The 18,508-nt window shown below is 37.8% G+C and overlaps 1 protein-coding gene across 1 annotated transcript; it reads left to right on the top strand.

Annotated features, from left to right (window-relative positions):
- Positions 1-10,748: 10,748 nt before the first annotated feature.
- Positions 10,749-16,096, top strand: SCG2 (secretogranin II). The gene is made up of 2 exons (XM_037849703.1): positions 10,749-10,904; positions 13,788-16,096. The coding sequence occupies exon 2, from the start codon at positions 13,802-13,804 to the stop codon at positions 15,659-15,661; it is 1,860 nt and encodes a 619-aa protein (XP_037705631.1). The 5' UTR covers positions 10,749-10,904; positions 13,788-13,801; the 3' UTR covers positions 15,662-16,096.
- Positions 16,097-18,508: the final 2,412 nt, after the last annotated feature.

Here is an 18,508-nt window from a genome sequence, read left to right as displayed (position 1 = left end):
TTCTAATTGAGGGGAGGTTGGAAATGAATTGCCTTGCAAAGGCTTCCAGAAATCAATTCTAATCACATCTGTATAAAGGACATTATTTTTTTAGGTTGGTTACACTTTTGAAATTCAGGTATTGCAGGATTTCAGTGAATTCCCGAGGACTGGAAGGCATATAATAATCGGGTCATACATCTGCAGAGTACCTCAAACTTTCCAGAGCATTTTTTCTACCACTATTAAATAATTGGATCCTTGCAGCAACTCTCTGAGGTCGTTATCCTAGGTAATATTACCCTCGTTTGGCAAATGAAGAAACCCAGGCCCTCGGAAGTTGAATAATTAGCCTAAAGCCACAGAGCTAGACAGAAGCCCAGTTTTCTAGCTTCTGCCATATCCTGCTGCCCACTGAATTTGTTCAAAGTGAGTTTTTAAAATTGAGAAACTTAGGATTTTTGGGGGGGAGTTATCGTACATAGCCTTTTTGAAGATAGGAAGAAGAGAAGGGAGATGTGAATGTATAATCACTAGCTCTTGACCCCAAAACGGGGATTAAGCCCCACTCAAGGTTGAACTTCAGTGCATCTCACTTACAAAATATTAGGTAATTTGCAATATCATTTTTGCTATCTCTAAGTATTATCTGTACTAGTACCATTTTTTTCTATGTAATGAGTCTCCTGTTAAAACTCAGGAAGAATGTTTATATCATTGTCTCAAATTGGAAAAATTTTTCATCTGGGTAAGTTGGAGGCAACCCAAACTATAAATACAGAAAATATTAATGAAGATGCTAAGCCTATAAAAACCTCTGAACCTAAAGTCTCCTCCTTTTTAATAAAAAGAATGATTTTCAAGTGTTAGAAAGGTATAAACAACATATTAGCTCCTAAGAGATTTTCTTCTTGTCTATGATCAGGATAGTTGTATAAGGAACACATTTCAGACTGTAATTCAATACTATTTAATGCCATGTCTATGCCTGTCTTAAAATCACTTCTAATAGTGCTTGTGGGTAATCTTTCCACACTTTGGGAAACATGATGCACCTGATTGACTCATTTGAACATAGGAGACCCCATGAGAAAGCAGAGCAAGATTCTCATTGCCAACCTGTCCAATCATCCTTCTCCTGGGACTCTGATTATAAGGTTATCGACATTCATGTTATGACATTATTCCAAATCAGTTGACTTCAATATTTGTATTGGTCAGGATAGGCTGGATTATGTATGGTAACAAACAGTCCCCCAAATCAATTGCTTTAAACAACTTTATTTCCTGCTTGTACTACGTGTCTCTGGAAAGTCTCTGGAAAGTGACTCTGCACATTGCTGTCATTCAGGCGTGAGCAGCCACCATCTCAAATCTTGCCCAAGGCCATGGTGAGAGAAAGTAAGCTCTGGAAGCTCTCACCCTGGCAACTGAGTTTGGCCAGGAAGTGATACATCATTCCACTCTCAGCTCATTGGTTACAGCTTGTCACATGAGTCCAATCACAAGAGTCTGGGAAGTGGAATCCTATCACAGGCCCAAAGGAAGAAGAACCAGAAAACATTTGGTGAATAGTACTAATAGCTACCAGTGTTACAGACTCACAAATCTGTTTATATCTCTGGAGCTGTCCCCCAAAAAGCACACTGTTTCATATATGCAAAAATTTGCAATCAATTTCGTGGGATTCAATGGACCCCAGGTTAAAAATTGCTGCTCTGATAAATGGGGTAACAGCATATAGAGGGTGAAATTAGTTAGGAAGGTTGCATTGAGGAGATAAATAAACTGAAAATTTTTATAAAAGAATCAAAATGGGTGAGAAGAAATACAAGACATTACTGGGGCAGTGAGGATGATCTAGATGAAGATAGGACTGGGAAGATTAAGTAAATCTGGTAAGGAGGTTTATGCACCTGGTACTGAAAACTCCAGCAGGCTATGACAGGAGAGGTATGAGGGGTGTAAAAATATCAGAAGACCTTGGACTGTAGAAAGTGAATCCATGTTGGTACCAGTTGAGCAAGGGAGACTCATGAGGGAGAAATGTTAGAAGATAATTTGCTATTTGGTATTAAAGGATTGAGCCCTATGGTTTGTCTTTTGTAGATAATTAATATAAATTGGCTGCTTGATTTTTTTCCAAACATGCCAGCCATTCAGTCAACAGAATTTACTGAGTGCTGGCTCAGATTAGAAGTGAAATGAGAGGAGCTCATCAATCAGAAGTCATTTCCCTTTAGGCGCCAACCCCTAACTTCCTGGAAGAAAAAGACCTTTATGGAAGGAGATTAGTGATAGACATTAAAGAGCCTGGGAAGAGATAAAAGGGAATGCAAAGACTCTGTGGAAAGAGATAAATCAGAAAGGAGGAACTGGGAAGTGTTGGCAAGGGGTTGTAAGAGAAAGGGAGTAGAGAGGGAAAGAGCAGGGATGAACAGAGCAGATAATGATTGCATGGTTTAATCTGAGGGTCAGAGATTGATAATATAGGCAAGTTGGGAAGGATGTAAAGAATTGGGAGGAAATGTGATCAGTTTACATTTTGATATGCTTATTTGTTAAAATAGCTTTTAGCATAGGTTTGGATGGCTTTTGAGTATAATGGTAAAAGAAACAAAACCAAACAAGGTCCTTGACCTCATGTCCTCCTGAGTACATCAAAGAGATTACGGTTAACTACTGTGAAGATAGTAATCTAAGAACCATTGTTTTAGTTTCCTGGTTTCTAAAGCAAATACCATGCAATGGGTTGGCTTAAACAATGGGAATTTACTGGCTCCTGGCTTTGAGTCTAGGAGAAGTCCAAATCAAGGCATCATCAAGAGGATGCTTTCTTCCTGAAGACTGGTGTTCTGGGGCTGGTTGCCTGTGATCCTTGGTGTTGGGCTCCTCTGTCACATGGCAATGCACATGCAGCCTTTCCTGTCTTCTCCGTCTCTTCTGGGTTCCATTTACTTTCAGCTCTGGTAGCTCCCTCTATGACTTCTTTCTCTCCCTGTGACCTTCCCTATAAAACCTTTGGTAATAGGATTAAGACCCATCCTGGGCCACACCTGATGTGAAGTAACTTTGTGAAAAGGTCCTATTTACAGGAGTTCACTCTCACAGGAATAGATTATGTTTAAGAACATGTTTTCCTGAGGTACATAGCTCCAAACCACCAGAATCTTACAAATAAATGCTACATTATAACTGCAGTAAGTGCTAATCAGGAGAGATACATGATTCCATGAGAGAATATTCTGGACAGATTTGACTGAGTCAGGGAAGTCAGAGAAGGTTCCCCTGAGGAAACAGTGGCTGAGGTTCTTTTGAAATAAGGGGCGGGTTGACTGGGCAAAATCAGGGATGAGGGGAGATTTCTAGGCCATGCAATTAGGATGAAGGATATCCACTCTAAATTAGACACTGTTTGAAAATCTTATATTAAATTAAGCCAAAGAGTGAACTTTGGGGCTTGGGACTCAGAATTATGACTCACAAAGAAAATTTAATAGAGCTGTTTCACTTTGGAAAAACAGTGGGGAGGCTTGATTTTGACGACAGGGGAAGAGGACTGAGGCTTGCGTGCTCCACATAGCCCTGGAGTGCAGAGCTGGGATCCATGGATGAAACTACAAAGGGTTCTATTCCAGCCCAGTACACAGGGAAAACCCCCTAAACCTGAGAACAGAGTTGTCCAAAGAAGACACAGGGAGCACTGAGAGGTCATGAGCTGGTTGTTCTTCACTGGAGACATTTAAGCATATCCTGGGAGGCCATTTATCAGGGATGTGATAGAGGATATGCAAGCAATGGGCTAGATTAAAATAGAGGACATTTTATATACCTTTCCAATCATATTTGCACTCAAGCAAACCTACCTGTATTTATGCAAGAACCAACTTAAAATGAAATCTTTGTGTGCTTAGGAAGAGGTACTTTTTACAAATATCAATGGGATTTCCATATCAGAAATAAATAATGGGCTAGTAAGCAAGTTTCAAGGAAAACTATATGAAAAGGTCAAGTGTATTTAAATTAATTTTTGTTTTAACTAAATGGACAATGCTGAATGAGCAAAATTTGAAAATGTAGGAAAATGAAAAACTAGTGTTTGATTACGTCATCTTAAAAAGGGCCTTTAAAACATGGGGATTCCATGTCTTTTGATGGAGATAGGGATAGACTTAATTCACTACAGTATTGGCATAACTTCTTTTCACTCAAGTAATTGATCTTTTAGATTTCTTATTGACAGTATGATAGATCAAAATTATCCTGGCACTGCTGCCTCCAGTTCCAAGTCCTATAGGCTGCCACACTGGGGTCATTTTATTTCCTTATATGTTGGAGGCTATTGGGGCAACTCTCTAAATTGTAGGATTGTAGTATGGTTAGGAATCATTCTACTAATGTATACTTCTGGGGACTTAGAACTCTTAAGCAATTCAGAGTTATTATGGAACTTCCACCTGGGGCTGGCCAAAGCAAAATGCTAAGTTGACTTCATTTTTTCATTGTACTTTCCCCAATGTCGGGGCTGCTATCCTCTATTCTAGAGCCTTTGTTCTGGGCTTTCTATTCTCCAAGTCCACCTGATAACCTTTCTCTCCAACTTGCCTTCTTATGCTGAGACTCAGTGATTCTCAAACTTCAGCATCCATCAGAATCACGTGGAGGGTTGTTAAAACAACTAATGGCTAAGACCCTTCACTGGAGTTTCTGATGCAATCAGTCATGGGCAGAGCCTGAGAATGTGTGTTTCTAACAAATTCTCAGGCGATGCTGATGTTGCTAATTGGGTACCACACTCTAAGAACGATGGCTGTAACATAGGCTTTGAATCACCCCACCCATAGCATACCTGTCCTGTGTCTTTTTTCTTCAAGGTCAAAGTACTGAGATGATTTATAAGCTAATTCCTGCTTAGGCATTAATAGCTTATTAATGAATTCCCCCTTAAATGGAACTCCCGGAGATCTCATAAAAATTCCAAGAAAAAAATGCCTATGATGTGCAATACAGACATAGTGGCTAGATTTGGGGGAGATGGTTTTGGGTTGGGGAAACTCCCCACCGCATATAATTTATGCAAATATACTACCTCCAGAAATAATATATTCATTTTACCTAAAAGCCCTCCAAAATCCCTGCAAAGGTTAAGTGAGCTGTGAAAAGTCATCTGGTGAGTCTGTAGGAGCCTTGGATGCAAATGCTAAACTAACCACTGTGAAGATGTTAAACTTTAACCTTGAAGACTCTTGGATTCCTCCTTCTGCTTAAAAGGAAGAGCAGGGGTATATAGGTGGGTGATTTCCAACCTGAAAATGTCCTTATTAAAATATTTTCATGTAAATACTGAATTGTGTATTTACAAAACAATTATGCTAGGAGAATCTGAAAGACTGAGACATTCAGCGCTGATTGAAGTAAAGAAACTTCTAGAACACAGTTGAACGTCCTTCTCCAAAAACCCATGAGGGAGCAGATGCTCAAACATGCATGGTACTAGATTAAGAAAATGGTTCTTGTTTTTTCCTCTAGGCATCAGATTGTTCTAGAATCTAAAGGAAATGGAAAACATAAATTTATTTGGTTTACGTTGTTCTCATAGAGGGCTTGTGAAAAAGATCATATTTTAATACCTAGTAGAAAAATGTAAAATAAATTCACAGCAGCTTTCCATTTCACTGAAAAAAGGCAGTGTCCAAGGCCACAGTGTGGTACATTGATATGCAGAGAAAAATGAAGTAGAAAGTATAAACCAATCCTGGAATGAAAAATGCTCACTTTCCTCTTTATGTGCTATCTCAAATTTTAACTCAAATACTAGAAAAATATTTTATAAAATAAGGGTAAGAGTAGAAAAATATAGAGTCTCCTATAGAGGAGGGAAGTTTTCCTTAAAAGAAAAATCTGAAGATAATTTGCTAGCAGTTCCTGTAGCTCAAGTAAATAAGGATAGGGTATTTGCATAAGGATACTTTCAGAAGATTAAAAAAAATTCCAAGATGGAGTGTGTGGAATTCTGGCAACAGGAATGGAAAGCTTTAATTCAATTCAGTGCAAAACATCTTTGGCCAGCGACTATGTCGACGAAGGTCCTGTGCTAGGCACCAGGGTACATTGAAAGCTAACAGAGCTCCTGCCTCCTAGAAGGTACGTGATTTTGTCTAGGAAACCAGGCAGTTGAAGTATTAAATAAAGTGTGCCTGTTAGTGATTTGTGTGTTCTCCAAACAGCAATTTGGCAGACCCAGCCTTTGCAAGGGAAGGGGAAAACACTTCTCTTTTCTTTGAGTAAGTTACAATAAAAGTCATCTTATGACAGGAACATTTGTCAGTAAATAAAGTATACTGTAACTAGAGGAAAGAAGTTATGTAAATGTTGGCAGCAAAGAATGAGTAAAGAGTAAGCAAGGAGGATAAAAAAGGAAGAAAGAAGGAAGGGAGTAAACAGGTGAAGAATGAACAATGAACAGTAGCCAAGACAGCGAGGGGCTGGGATATCACAGTGACACCCTCCCTGGCCACATTCAGGCAAATGCCGGAAGAGCTCAGGTCCTGAATGCCACAGATGGGACTCCTCCATGAGAGAGAAGGATGAGAGAGGGAGTTAGAGGCAGGGAAGAAGGAATTGAGAGAAAGGGGGTAAATAAAACACATTGGTCTCCCGGATCCTAATTGCTTTCATATCAACAGAAATGAAATGAGAAGTGTAATGGAGTGGAAGAGAGATAAGTTTCAAACTGAAAGATTACTAAGGTAGAAGATTGCTTGTACAAATGACAGAAAAGTCAAAATCACATCTAGATGAAATGTGGGATTGAATAACAGAGAACAAAAAGATTTAAGAATTTCCAATCACATAGAAACAAATTAGACCTTCCTAATTACTTGGATTTAAATTGTGAGTGATTAGCCTGAACTTAACAGTACCATGATGTGGAAGCAAGCTATTTAGTAAAAACCATTATCATACACAGTACATAATTATTTTGGAAATGTTCAAGATACAGAGCTTTGTTTCTTGGAGGCTATCATAGCTGGCAATTTAGACCTAACAGAGAATTAAAATTTTGTAAGGAATGCTTAGAATGATCTTATCTCAGACTCAGTGATAAAAAAGATTTATAGTTTATAGTTAGCATATTATACATGCTTGATGATATTTCAAAGTAACAGAAAGGTTGATTTCTGGCTATGTATATTGCATTTTCACTTTTTTTCCAAATAGATTTCTACTAGGGAAAACAGTTTCCTTTACAACAACCTATTGACAAGAACAACAAAAAAATTAATGGCTTGTAGAGGTGTATTAAATATAACACATTGAAAAATCAATAAAGCACCAGCAGTTGGTGAATAGAACTTTCCAAATTCAATAATCCCTTTCTCGTTTGAAAGACATTATAATATGCCCCATGTCATTAAGGAAGTGATTCTATCTAATGTCAACTCTTACTTTCCATCTGTACTGCCACAGACAGCATCCCAGGTCTACTGCATTTGGGAAGTGACCAGGAAAAGCCCTGAGACAACCCCTGAGAGTTTTATCAAAGTGACAGTATTCTAGACTCAAATCTTTTCCATATTAATTCCTGTACTTCTATCAACCATCAGAGTATCTGAATCTTTATTGTGGAAATACCTTTGGGAAGACTTACGTTCAAATCCTAGCTCTACTAGTTACCAGCTCAGAGAATAGCAACCAACTTTCTTAATTTCTTTGTGTCAATTTCTTCATTGGTAAAATGGAGATAAAATTCTCTATCAGCTATAGTTGTTGTGAGGGAGTTAGGTTACTGAGGCTCCAAGTACAGTGCTGGGAACATAATGACATTAAATAAATGATAAATATTTATCACAGTGTGATATAATCATCAGTAATTCAGTTACCCATGTATGGCTCATTGCTCTCCCCACACCTTGAGCCTGATGGAGACAGTCCATCCTAAAGGTTGCCTCCTGAGATCTTACCTCTATTTGGAGTCTTTGAATGGGGTTTTGATTGTCTTTTGTATGAATAAAGACATTCCCAGAGAAGAAAGTCAACTTTGTAGCCTCAGAAGAACCACAGCTACTGATCCTTGGTGAAGAACTTCAGATCCAAATGAGTGGACTAGCCTAACCAAGACTGACTTCCTTGAGAGTCTCTGAGGCTGAATCAGCTCAATCCTTTAAAAATAGTCTTGACCAACTTTTCAAGTAAACTCACAGTCCTCCCCTCTACGTGGGACATGACACCCGGGGATGATCCTGACCCTGGCATCGTGGAAATGAGAAAGCCTTCTTAGACCAAAAGGGGAAAGAGGAATGAAACAAAATAGAGTTTTAATGTCTGAGAGATTTCAAATGGAGTCAAGAAGTCATTCTGGAGGTTATTCTTCTGCCTTCTATAGATAACCCTTTGTAGTTTTTAGTGTATTGGATAGCCAGAAGGAAATACCTGAAACTGTTGAACTGTAATCCAGTAGCCTTGATTCTTGAAAATAATTGTATAACTATATAGCTCTTAAGGTGTTACTATGTGATTACAAAAGCTTTGTGACAGGCACTCCCTTTATCCAGTGTATGGACAGATGAATAAGAAAACAAAGACAAATAAATAATGGGGGGGAGGGGGGTTAAGGGTATGAGATGTTGTGGGTGTTCTTTTTTATTTTTATTCTTATTTTAATTTTTTTGGAGTAATGAAAGTGTTCAAAAATTGTGATGAATGCACAACTATATGATAATACTGTGAACCATTGTACACTTTGGATTATTATCTCTTATGAATATATAGTGAATATATCTCAATAAAATTGCATTAAAAAGAAATTAATGAAATAGAGAATCGAAAAACAATGTAGAAAATCAATGAAACAAAAATCTGGTTCTTTAAAAATGATCAATAAAAATTAATCAATCAAGTTAGCTAGATTGACCAAGGGGAGAAAAATAGGTTTGAGAAGTTTTCTGAGGCTATGTTGACACTGGTTCATTCAACTGGCCAACCAGAAATGCTGGACAACAAATTAGGTCACACTCAAAGCTGCCAACCAGGCCTTTGTCAAGATTTAAGACATTATCAATCGTGTGTGTAAAACTAACAAGGGAATCAGCAGGTGTTGAGATAGCACTTGAGAAATGGAAGATGTTTACTCAGGTTTCTTTAACTCAGCACTTGACCATGCTCTAAAATCCCATTATGAGGCCATATTGGATGAATGAGCCATTTGAGTCGAGTCTGAGTCTGTATGAGTCCAAAGTCAATCCACAGATGATGGTCTCCCACTAGTTTAGGAAAACCAGATACATTCACTAGGAGAGAAAACAGGGAGAATCGAGGACCCCTTTTCCCAAGATTTTCCCTCCAAGATTTTAACTAATCTCTATTTCCTTAATTCAAGAGTACTGTGATTTACCTAGCACAGTTAGAAATCATTGTAAGAAAACCTGATAATCAGCTCAGGCTTCTTTTTTCAGAAGGCTTTATTTAAATCTCCAGGTTGATCTCAGTGGCTATCTGCAATGTTCCCAAAACACCAGTAGTTTATCTTTCTTAGTGATTGCCAATTTATGTCAAAACAATCAGTTGATTTGTTTGTCATCCCTAGTAGACTAAGGACTCTTCAAAGGCAAAAGACTGTATATCTTTCATCTTTGTATCAGCAGCATTTAGCAATATATCTGGCACTTAGTAAGTATTACAACTTATTGAACGGAGTCTGTATTTACAAAATGGATAAATCAGTGGCTCATTATTCTTTTAATAGAGATGTAACGGATCTCTTATATAGTAAGCTTCTTTTGCATACATACAGCATACTTCAACATATACTGCTTTTAAGGGACTCATCTCTTTAATAAAATAAAGTTAAAATTTCAGACCTATATAAATTATTAAAATATATAACCAGGTTACCTGGCAAGGCACAACCAAGATCATGAATTACAAATCTGAGAGGTTGAGAGTTAAGTAACATATTATTCTCTAGGTTGGACATGTTCATGGATCATCTGATTTACAAAGAAGATGAAAATATATCTAGTACAACTTCCTCTTGATTGCACATGAATTCCAATTACATATGTATTATGTTTCTCTTAGTCGAAAGACTTGCTTTTTCTTAATAGATGAAATTGTTTTCATTAGCACTCAACTTTGCAGCTTCCCATTTTGTAATGAGATATTGTAGAAGATACCAATAGATTCATACAGAACTATCAACCAATGAACCCCAATCTTATGAATGAATATTTCAAAAATTATGCTGAAGCTCTAAAGCAAAATTCCATGTCATTAGGGCCTTATGGTTGATTCTCGTATTAAAAAAAGACAATTATTTTTTTTCAAATAAAATATTTTAATTTAGAATTTGGCTCGTGGTTGTGATATGACATACCGATTTTCACATTCAAAATGTGTCTTCACATTCATCTTAGAATATAACAGGGAATAATGTAATTTGTGGGCAAAGAAGAAAAAAAAAGGCCTTGTCTGTAAAGCTTTATTATCACAACAACAACAACAACAACAACAACAAAATAAACTCTTATAACAAGACACCAGAACGTGGATGAGATTATCTTTCAATTAGCAGTTTGTCTGACAGATTTCTTTCTCACTAAAGGAAATAGTGCACAGCATTTAACTAGAAAAAGAAAACTGCAATTTTCGCCACCAAAAGACAGGTGGCGTTAGCATGCAAGATATTTACAAAATATATATAAATAAATATATAAAGTGATTATTTTCTCTTGGGTTCTTTGAAAAAGCTCGCTCTTCCTCGGGTTTGTGGCTGAGCCCGGTGACGTCAGTGTGGCAGTGCGGAGTCAGGCGCGGCGGCTCCCTATAAACCGAGGAGCTGTCCGGGTGCTGAAACGGCCCGAGAAGCTCGCCCGGCGGATCCGGAGGACCATGCTGTGGATCTTCTCAGCCATCTAAAAAAAGAGGTAAGGCTGCTTTTCTCTTCGATTTACTTGAAAGTTCTAAATTGAATTTTGTTCCCTTAATTCTTAGCTGAGAAGAAAAAGATCGTCTGGCAAGCTAATATCCAGAGAATAACTGGATAGCAACCTGCTGCTCATCAGCCAATGTAAGAACACTGTATATAATAGGACCAAATCTATAATTTGTACACTTGCTATTGGATATTTATTAACAAGAATGCTATTTGGATAATTATATTGAAAAAGAGTGAAAACGTTAACGATTTTAGTGTCGATGCACATAAAAATGTGAAGTTAACCAAGACGTTTTATTTCTTTCCTTAATTTGTTGTTTGTTCTCCTAAGAATCAGATACAAAGCTAGGGAATATAATTTATATGCTTAATATTCTTAACAGCAGGCTTCTAATGACTCAAAGGCTGTTAAACACGTTAGTCATAGAGGCAACCAATTTTGGAATTAGTTTTTTCCTTTGATATTTGCCTTACAAGAGCTCAAAATTAACTAACTTCATAAAATTATTTTCTGAATTGGTATATCCTGAAAAGATTTGCACTATTATTTTCTAATTTTGGTCCAAGAAAGTACTTAGAATGATCCTGAACATAGGCTGATTCCTATTTCCAGAGGGAAATGTCTTTATGTTGGGTTATACTGTGGAATATGATCATAAATTAGATAAATTATAATTTTGAACACATTGATGAAAATATTCATAACTGTATAACAATTATTGTTTTTATTATTATGCTTTGATTGAAAGAGGCTGTCCAGTCTTTTGCTCAAGATTTTGAGTGGGACCAGAATTCTTTATCTATATATCCTAACTAGTTGGATTGCTCAAATTTAATATATCCATCTGCATTTGTCAACACTCCAGTCTAATGTCAATGGAAATGATATTTAATTTTAATAATAGGTATGAAAGGAGAGACTAATTTCTAGTTATTTGAGTTTGAGAAAATTAAATCTGAAATCAAATCCTATGGAGGATATTAAAGCTGTTGAAACCATCTCTACCACTTAAAGAGCTGCTACCCAGAAAACAAATCTCTTGAGTCATACTCTAATGATGTATCTATGTTGTCCAAAGCGAATGTGAATACATGACCAAGGGGTAGCACTTGTTAGGCTGCTGTTTAAACAACTGCAATGAGCATTCTGCTTCAACTCTCCAGCAAAGCCCAACTCTCAGATAATGATTTGAAAGACAGGCACATAACCCCTGTTTTAAGAATATCCTAGGATAATGATTTCAAAGAAAAAAAGTTCAAAAAGGTTTTTATAAAATTGCATTTCAAATGTCAGATGTTAATTACTGATTCCCAAAGTTAAATCAATCCTGAAGTAATATGAAGAAGAATGTTTAATTGCTTTAATTTAAACCCAAAATTTATAAACAAAATGGCTTATAGTAAATATATTAGAATTATTCTCCCAAATGCCTTTAGAATTTTTTCTTTCAGTAAATTAAGCATTCTAATCAATGGGGGTCATTTTAATAAACACCTCCTTGTTAAAAATTTTTAAAAATTGAAAACATTACTTAATCACCAATATGGTCCACTGAACAATGATATTTTCTACAATTGATCTCTTGGCTAACAGACAATTGTACTCATATAGCCTAGCTTACCTATCATCACAAAAGCATGATCTGGAAATGATATCATGATCAAACTTGGAAATTTCTTTTACATTCATTTCACTTGTAAAAATATTGGAAGTATTAAAATAGCTTTTCAACATTAGCAATATCAGATGCAGAAATGTAAAAATCTAATCCCCTTGCTAATTCATGTGAGGTTACAAGAACTAGAGAAAACAATGAATGAAGATTTTTAAGTAGGAAGAATTTAACATGTCGTCTGTGTTTATCTAAATTGAGAGTTACATAGTGCTTATTTTAAGATTTTCTAACAGTATGAGTCATTCAAGATTTCACAGGTCCACACCAAAATAGACTAGCTGAATCTGAACAATCACAAGTTCAGAAATAGACTAGTTAAGAAAACTTATGTTCTCTCTACAGCATCTGTTATTATTTACTATATAATCTTGAGAGCTGTTGGAAAATATAACCACAATTACATTTTGTAAAACAGTCACAATAAAAGTATTAAAATTAATACAGAGTACAGAGATTTTAAAACACAGTTTTAATTTATTATTTTAGTATGTTTATATGGAAAGAGGTTTCATTGATTTAGCCTAGCTGGGTCTTAAGGAGACACATGATTGGGGGTTACTATGGTATAGACTTTCCAGAATTGATAGTTGGATTTGGCATCAGAGAGAGAACAAGTTATTTCTGAAAAAGGTATGTGAATGGAATTCATCTACAAGCTAATTCAGTATTACTGACACTAACATGCTGTATTACCTCACAATATGTGTTAATGTCACTGCTGCTGTGTTTCTACCACAAAATTGGAAATTTTGACACATTAAAGAAATGGTCGTGTGTGCACGTGTGTGCGTGCATGTTTTAAATTAAGCCAACCAATTATTTTGCCAATGACCTCAACAGGAATGCTATACAAGATAACTAAAACTCATCTTGGAAAATGTAATAAAAATAAACTACATGGCTTTATGTGAAAATAAAATTTGAGAAACATCATAACAGTGTTTTTGTTATTGTTTCAACTAACAGAATGCTATCCAAGTTTGATGCAAATGTGTAACAATTTTACTAAAGATTCTTCTGGTAACTTTTAGCAATCAGGTAGGCATATTTATGAGTTTTAAGAAGAGGTATCTTAAATTTAGTATGAAATAATGTTGTTTTTTTTTTTTTTACCTCAATAGTTCATTATTTGCTTTTGCTATAGATGTCTTCTAGTCTATTTAATTTAGGTTAACTCATCTTTTTTATGCTTTAAGGAAATCCTTCAAACATGGCAGAAGCTAAAACCCACCGACTTGGAGTTGCCCTGTCTCTCATCCCTTTAATTTTCTTCATCTCCTGTGCCAAAGCAGCTTCATTTCAGCATAACCAGCTGCTTCAGAAGGAACCAGATCCCAGATCAGAAAATGTCCAGAGGTTTCCCAGTCCCGAAATGTTCAGGGCTTTGGAGTACATAGAAAAGCTCCGGCAACAAGCTCACAAAGAGGAAAGCAGCCCAGACTATAATCCCTCCCAAGGTGTCTCTGCTCCCCTTCAGCAAAAAGAAAATGGTGATGAAAGTCACTTGCCAGAAATTTCAAGGGATTCCCTGAGTGAAGATGAGTGGCTGAGGATAATACTTGAAGCATTGAGACAGGCTGAAAATGAGCCTCAATCTGCACCAAAAGAAAACAAGCCTTATGCCTTGAATTCAGAAAAGAACTTTCCACTGGACATGCCTGATGATTATGAAGCTCAACAGTGGCCAGAGAGAAAGCTGAAGCACATGCGATTCCCCCCTATGTATGAAGAGAATTCCAGGGACAATCCCTTTAAGCGTACAAATGAGATAGTGGAGGAGCAATACACTCCTCAAAGCCTTGCTACACTGGAATCTGTCTTTCAAGAGCTGGGGAAACTGACAGGACCAAACAACCAGAAGCGTGCAAAGGTTGATGATGAGCAAAAACTTTATTCAGATGATGAAGATGATATCTACAAGGCCAATAACATTGCCTATGAAGATGTGGTTGGGGGAGAAGATTGGAACCCAGTAGAGGAGAAAATAGAGAGTCAAACCCAGGAAGAGGTGAGAGACAGCAAAGAGAATGTAGAAAAAAGTGAACAGATCAATGACGAGATGAAGCGTTCAGGGCCTCTGGGTGTCCAGGATGAAGATTTCCGGAAAGAGAAGAAAGATCCATTCTCAGATGATGTCTCCAAAGTAGTTACCTATTTGAAAAGGTTAGTGAATGCTGCAGCAAGTGGGAGGTCACAGAATGGGCAAAATGGGGAGAGGGCAACCAGGCTTTTTGAGAAACCACTTGATTCTCAGTCTATTTATCAGTTGATTGAAATCTCAAGGAATTTACAGATACCTCCTGAAGACTTAATTGACATGCTCAAAACTGGTGAGAAGCCAAGTGGGTCAGTTGAACCTGAGCAGGAGCTTGACCTTCCAGCTGACCTAGATGACATCTCAGAGGTTGACTTGGACCGCCCAGACCTGTACCAAAATAAGATGCTCTCCAAGAGTGGCTACCCCAAAACACCTGGTCGTGGTATGACAGAAGGTCTACCAGAAGGACTCAGTGTTGAGGACATTTTAAATCTTTTAGGGATGGAGAGTGTAGCCAGTCAGAAGCCTCCATATTTTCCCAATCAATATAACCAAGAGAAGGTTCTGCCAAGGCTCCCATATGGTCCTGGAAGATCTAGGGCAAACCAGTTTTCCAAAGCTGCCTGGATGCCGGAGGCTGAAAACAGACAAATGGCATATGAAAACCTGAATGACAAGGATCAAGAATTAGGAGAGTACTTGGCCAGGATGTTAGTTAAATACCCTGAGATCATTAATTCAAACCAGATGAAGCGAGTTCCCAATCAAAGTTCATCTGAAGATGAAGCACAGGAAGAGGACCAAATCGAGCAGGCCATCAAAGAGCATTTGAATCAAGGCAGCTCTCAAGAGACTGACAAACTGGCCATAGTAAGCAAAAAGCTCCCTGTGGGGCTCCTGAAGAATAGCGATATGCCAAATAAGCAGTACTTGGATGAAGATGTGTTAATGAAAGTGCTGGAATACCTCAACCAAGAAAAAGCAGAAAAGGGAAGGGAGCATCTTGCTAAGAGAGCAATGGAAAATATGTAAACAGCTTTCATTAATTGCCCTAGTTTTGCTCCTCCCACCCTAAACAAACCCCAATGTTTCTCTTTATTGTGTTGACTCCTTTCCTGTTTACATTGTAGTATCTTTAAATGATGTACAGGCAGATGGATCCAGGTCACTGGGGCGTCTGCTTCACTTACTCTGAGCTCTTCTCTTGTGTATGGATACGTGTAAATGTTATGACTTCTGGATAAAAAATTACTCATGTACCTTATTCCAAGAAAGAAATCTATGATAGTGTTTAACTGTGTATCTAATGGCTGTGGCATTGTTGATGCTCACATGTGATAAAGAGTGTTTGATAACTCTCTTGAAGTTTTTAATATTTATTGAATTATTTTGTTACTGTCTGTAGTGTTTTGTGGAGTACTGGAGCAAAAAATAAAGCATCATAATTATATAGTTTTATTTATAAGGCCCTTTCTATTGTGTGTTTTATTGTTGTTTAATAAATGTTATTTCTGGACAACCTTGGGCTCTTCACTATGGAAAACCAGAGGTAATGACTATAGAACAAGCAGGATGGAGCCCAAAAAGAAAAACTGTTCCCTTCCACAGTCAATTCAGGTAAGAAATCATAACTTTTAAGTATGTGTTCATGCTACAGGCTCATAGAATTTAGCACCCTGTAACATACCATTATTTAATGCCTGCCTATGACTTTTGTCCTGTGTATGATTTCTGGTATAAGCATTTGGTGTAATATTTATATCTTTTACCCTTGATTCATATAAATAAAAGACCAGTAAGTCTCCTACACCCATAACCAGCCTTTTAGAAAAAAGCTGTGTGCAGGACAATGAGAACAAACTCCTGACCTGGAAGCAATTTGCCAATTCCCAGCTCACTGTTGGCCCCTGAAGACAAGGTTACTGTCTCTTTTGTATGATTGGAGAGGGGACTAGAGGACCCCAAACTGGCAGTTAGATGAGTGGGCAAAACCACAGTGGAAACAGACAAGCTGCCCTCTCTCCTGCCCTAGTGCCAGAGAGAATCCTGAGTGGGCTGGGGAGTGCCTAATTGTTACAGTGTGCATCACTGCAGCATCCTAACATGCCAGCGGGGAAGCAACAACGACGACAAAAACAGCAGCAAGAAAATGTGTACAATAACAAAACAGTTATAGTAATAACAAATAAAGAAGGAAATCAATAACAGTGTTTATGGGAGCTTATTGTGCACTAGGCACTATGCTAGGCACTTTGCATACTTTATGTCATTTGGTCCACTCTATATCACTGTAAAGGGGGACTCTTATTATCCCTCTTTTACATCAGAGAAAACAAAACTCAGAAAGATTAACTTTCCTATGTTCACCCAGCATTATGAAATGCCAAAGCCCTTGTTCTTCACCACTCCCTGGGAAGGGCCCCTCCAGATGACGTGTGGGACAATAGGGGTGGGATACTGGGAGGCTCAAGAGGCCTCAGTATGGATCATTTCCAAGGGAGAGCACCAAAGTGTGTGCACATGTGTTGGGGGGAGGGTGGTCCCTGAACTGTCAGAAGGCAGTGGGAAGAACTGCATGTGTTGGGGAAAACACTGAAGACAGGTTTTCCTACTTCATAATTTGCCCAGATTCTGTTCTGTTCATTTATCAAAACAACTTCATGAAATTCTTACACTGGAAGGTGGAAGGGATCTGAGAGGTGATTGTCTCTATACAGTATCTAACAAGTGATTTTTACTTGAATGTTTCCAAGACAGGGAGTGTCTACCTCACAAGGATTACTCTGAATAGAACACTATGAGGTGCCCAGTCTGCAGCAGGAGCTTTCCCACGGGTTGTCATAATTAATTCTCCCCGTACCCCTCTGAGATAGATGTTATTTGTACCTCTGGAAGCTCAGAGAGCTGAAACAAACTGTCAAACGTCATATAGCTGGTTGGTCAAACACAACTATTAGATGTGCTCCCTTCCATGTGGGCTGATGCATTATCTTGATGGAGCCAGATATGAGGGAAGGCCTGGAAACAATTTGGGGCTTCTACAAAGTGCTTAGCATAGTGCCTAGTGCACAATTCAAGTGGAGAAACCCAGGATATCTATGAAGTTAAAAGCGTTGGGTTGATATTTATGTGCCATGCATTGAAGGTGTCCACATATATCTTCCACCCTTTGCAAATTCTCTTCAGTTTTCTATATCATATAGTAAGCCACTCCAAGGACCTTAAGTTAACCCTGTGACTATTTCCTTGCTAGTGCTAAGCAGAAATGGCAATGGGCACATTCATTATCCAGTGAAAACATGGCCTTGGTTGAGATATTTAAATATTTTGCTGAGAGGTTAGGAAATGAGAGCGAACTAGCTGACATGATACCGTTGATGAGGAGCCAGGCTGGGATATGTACACAGAGCAGTGGGACGCCAAATCCTGGACTCTTTCTGCTACACCATGCTGCTTTTTTTTTCAAGTCTCAGTTGGATTTGGAATTTCATGATTCTCTAGCAGTGACATTTCAGACATCAGTATTGGCAGGTGGGGAGATAATTTAATTTGGGACATATATTCTGTACCTGAGTTCCTTCAGACATCAATTGGCAAGCATCTTTGCTGCTTTGCTATACCACCATATCTTCAGCTATTGAGTCATCAGACTTATTTCTGAACCAAATATTTTTTTTTTCATACATGTTTTAGTACTTTGTTTCCTAGCATAAGAAATAAATCCCTGAGTACCATTCAAGTTTGTGGATGACAAGATGTTCAGGATTAGGCAACACTGCCCTGCTCCCTGCCCAAAGACCTCCTTTAGCTGAAGTCAGGGAGTAACTTGAACTCTCCAAGCAGATCTGCCATTCTGTAGGCTTCCATTGGCAGAGGAAA

The sequence above is a fragment of the Choloepus didactylus genome, chromosome 9 (genome assembly GCF_015220235.1).
Source record: "Choloepus didactylus isolate mChoDid1 chromosome 9, mChoDid1.pri, whole genome shotgun sequence".
In the NCBI taxonomy this organism is placed as follows: domain Eukaryota; kingdom Metazoa; phylum Chordata; class Mammalia; order Pilosa; family Megalonychidae; genus Choloepus; species Choloepus didactylus.
The sequence above is the reverse complement of the archived record's forward strand: the minus strand, read 5'-3'. Positions and strand labels throughout refer to the sequence as shown.

Coding starts and splice junctions, on each gene's coding strand:
- SCG2 (XM_037849703.1), top strand. CDS start 13,802: ATGGCAGAAGCTAAAACCCACCGACTTGGAGTTGCCCTGTCTCTCATC.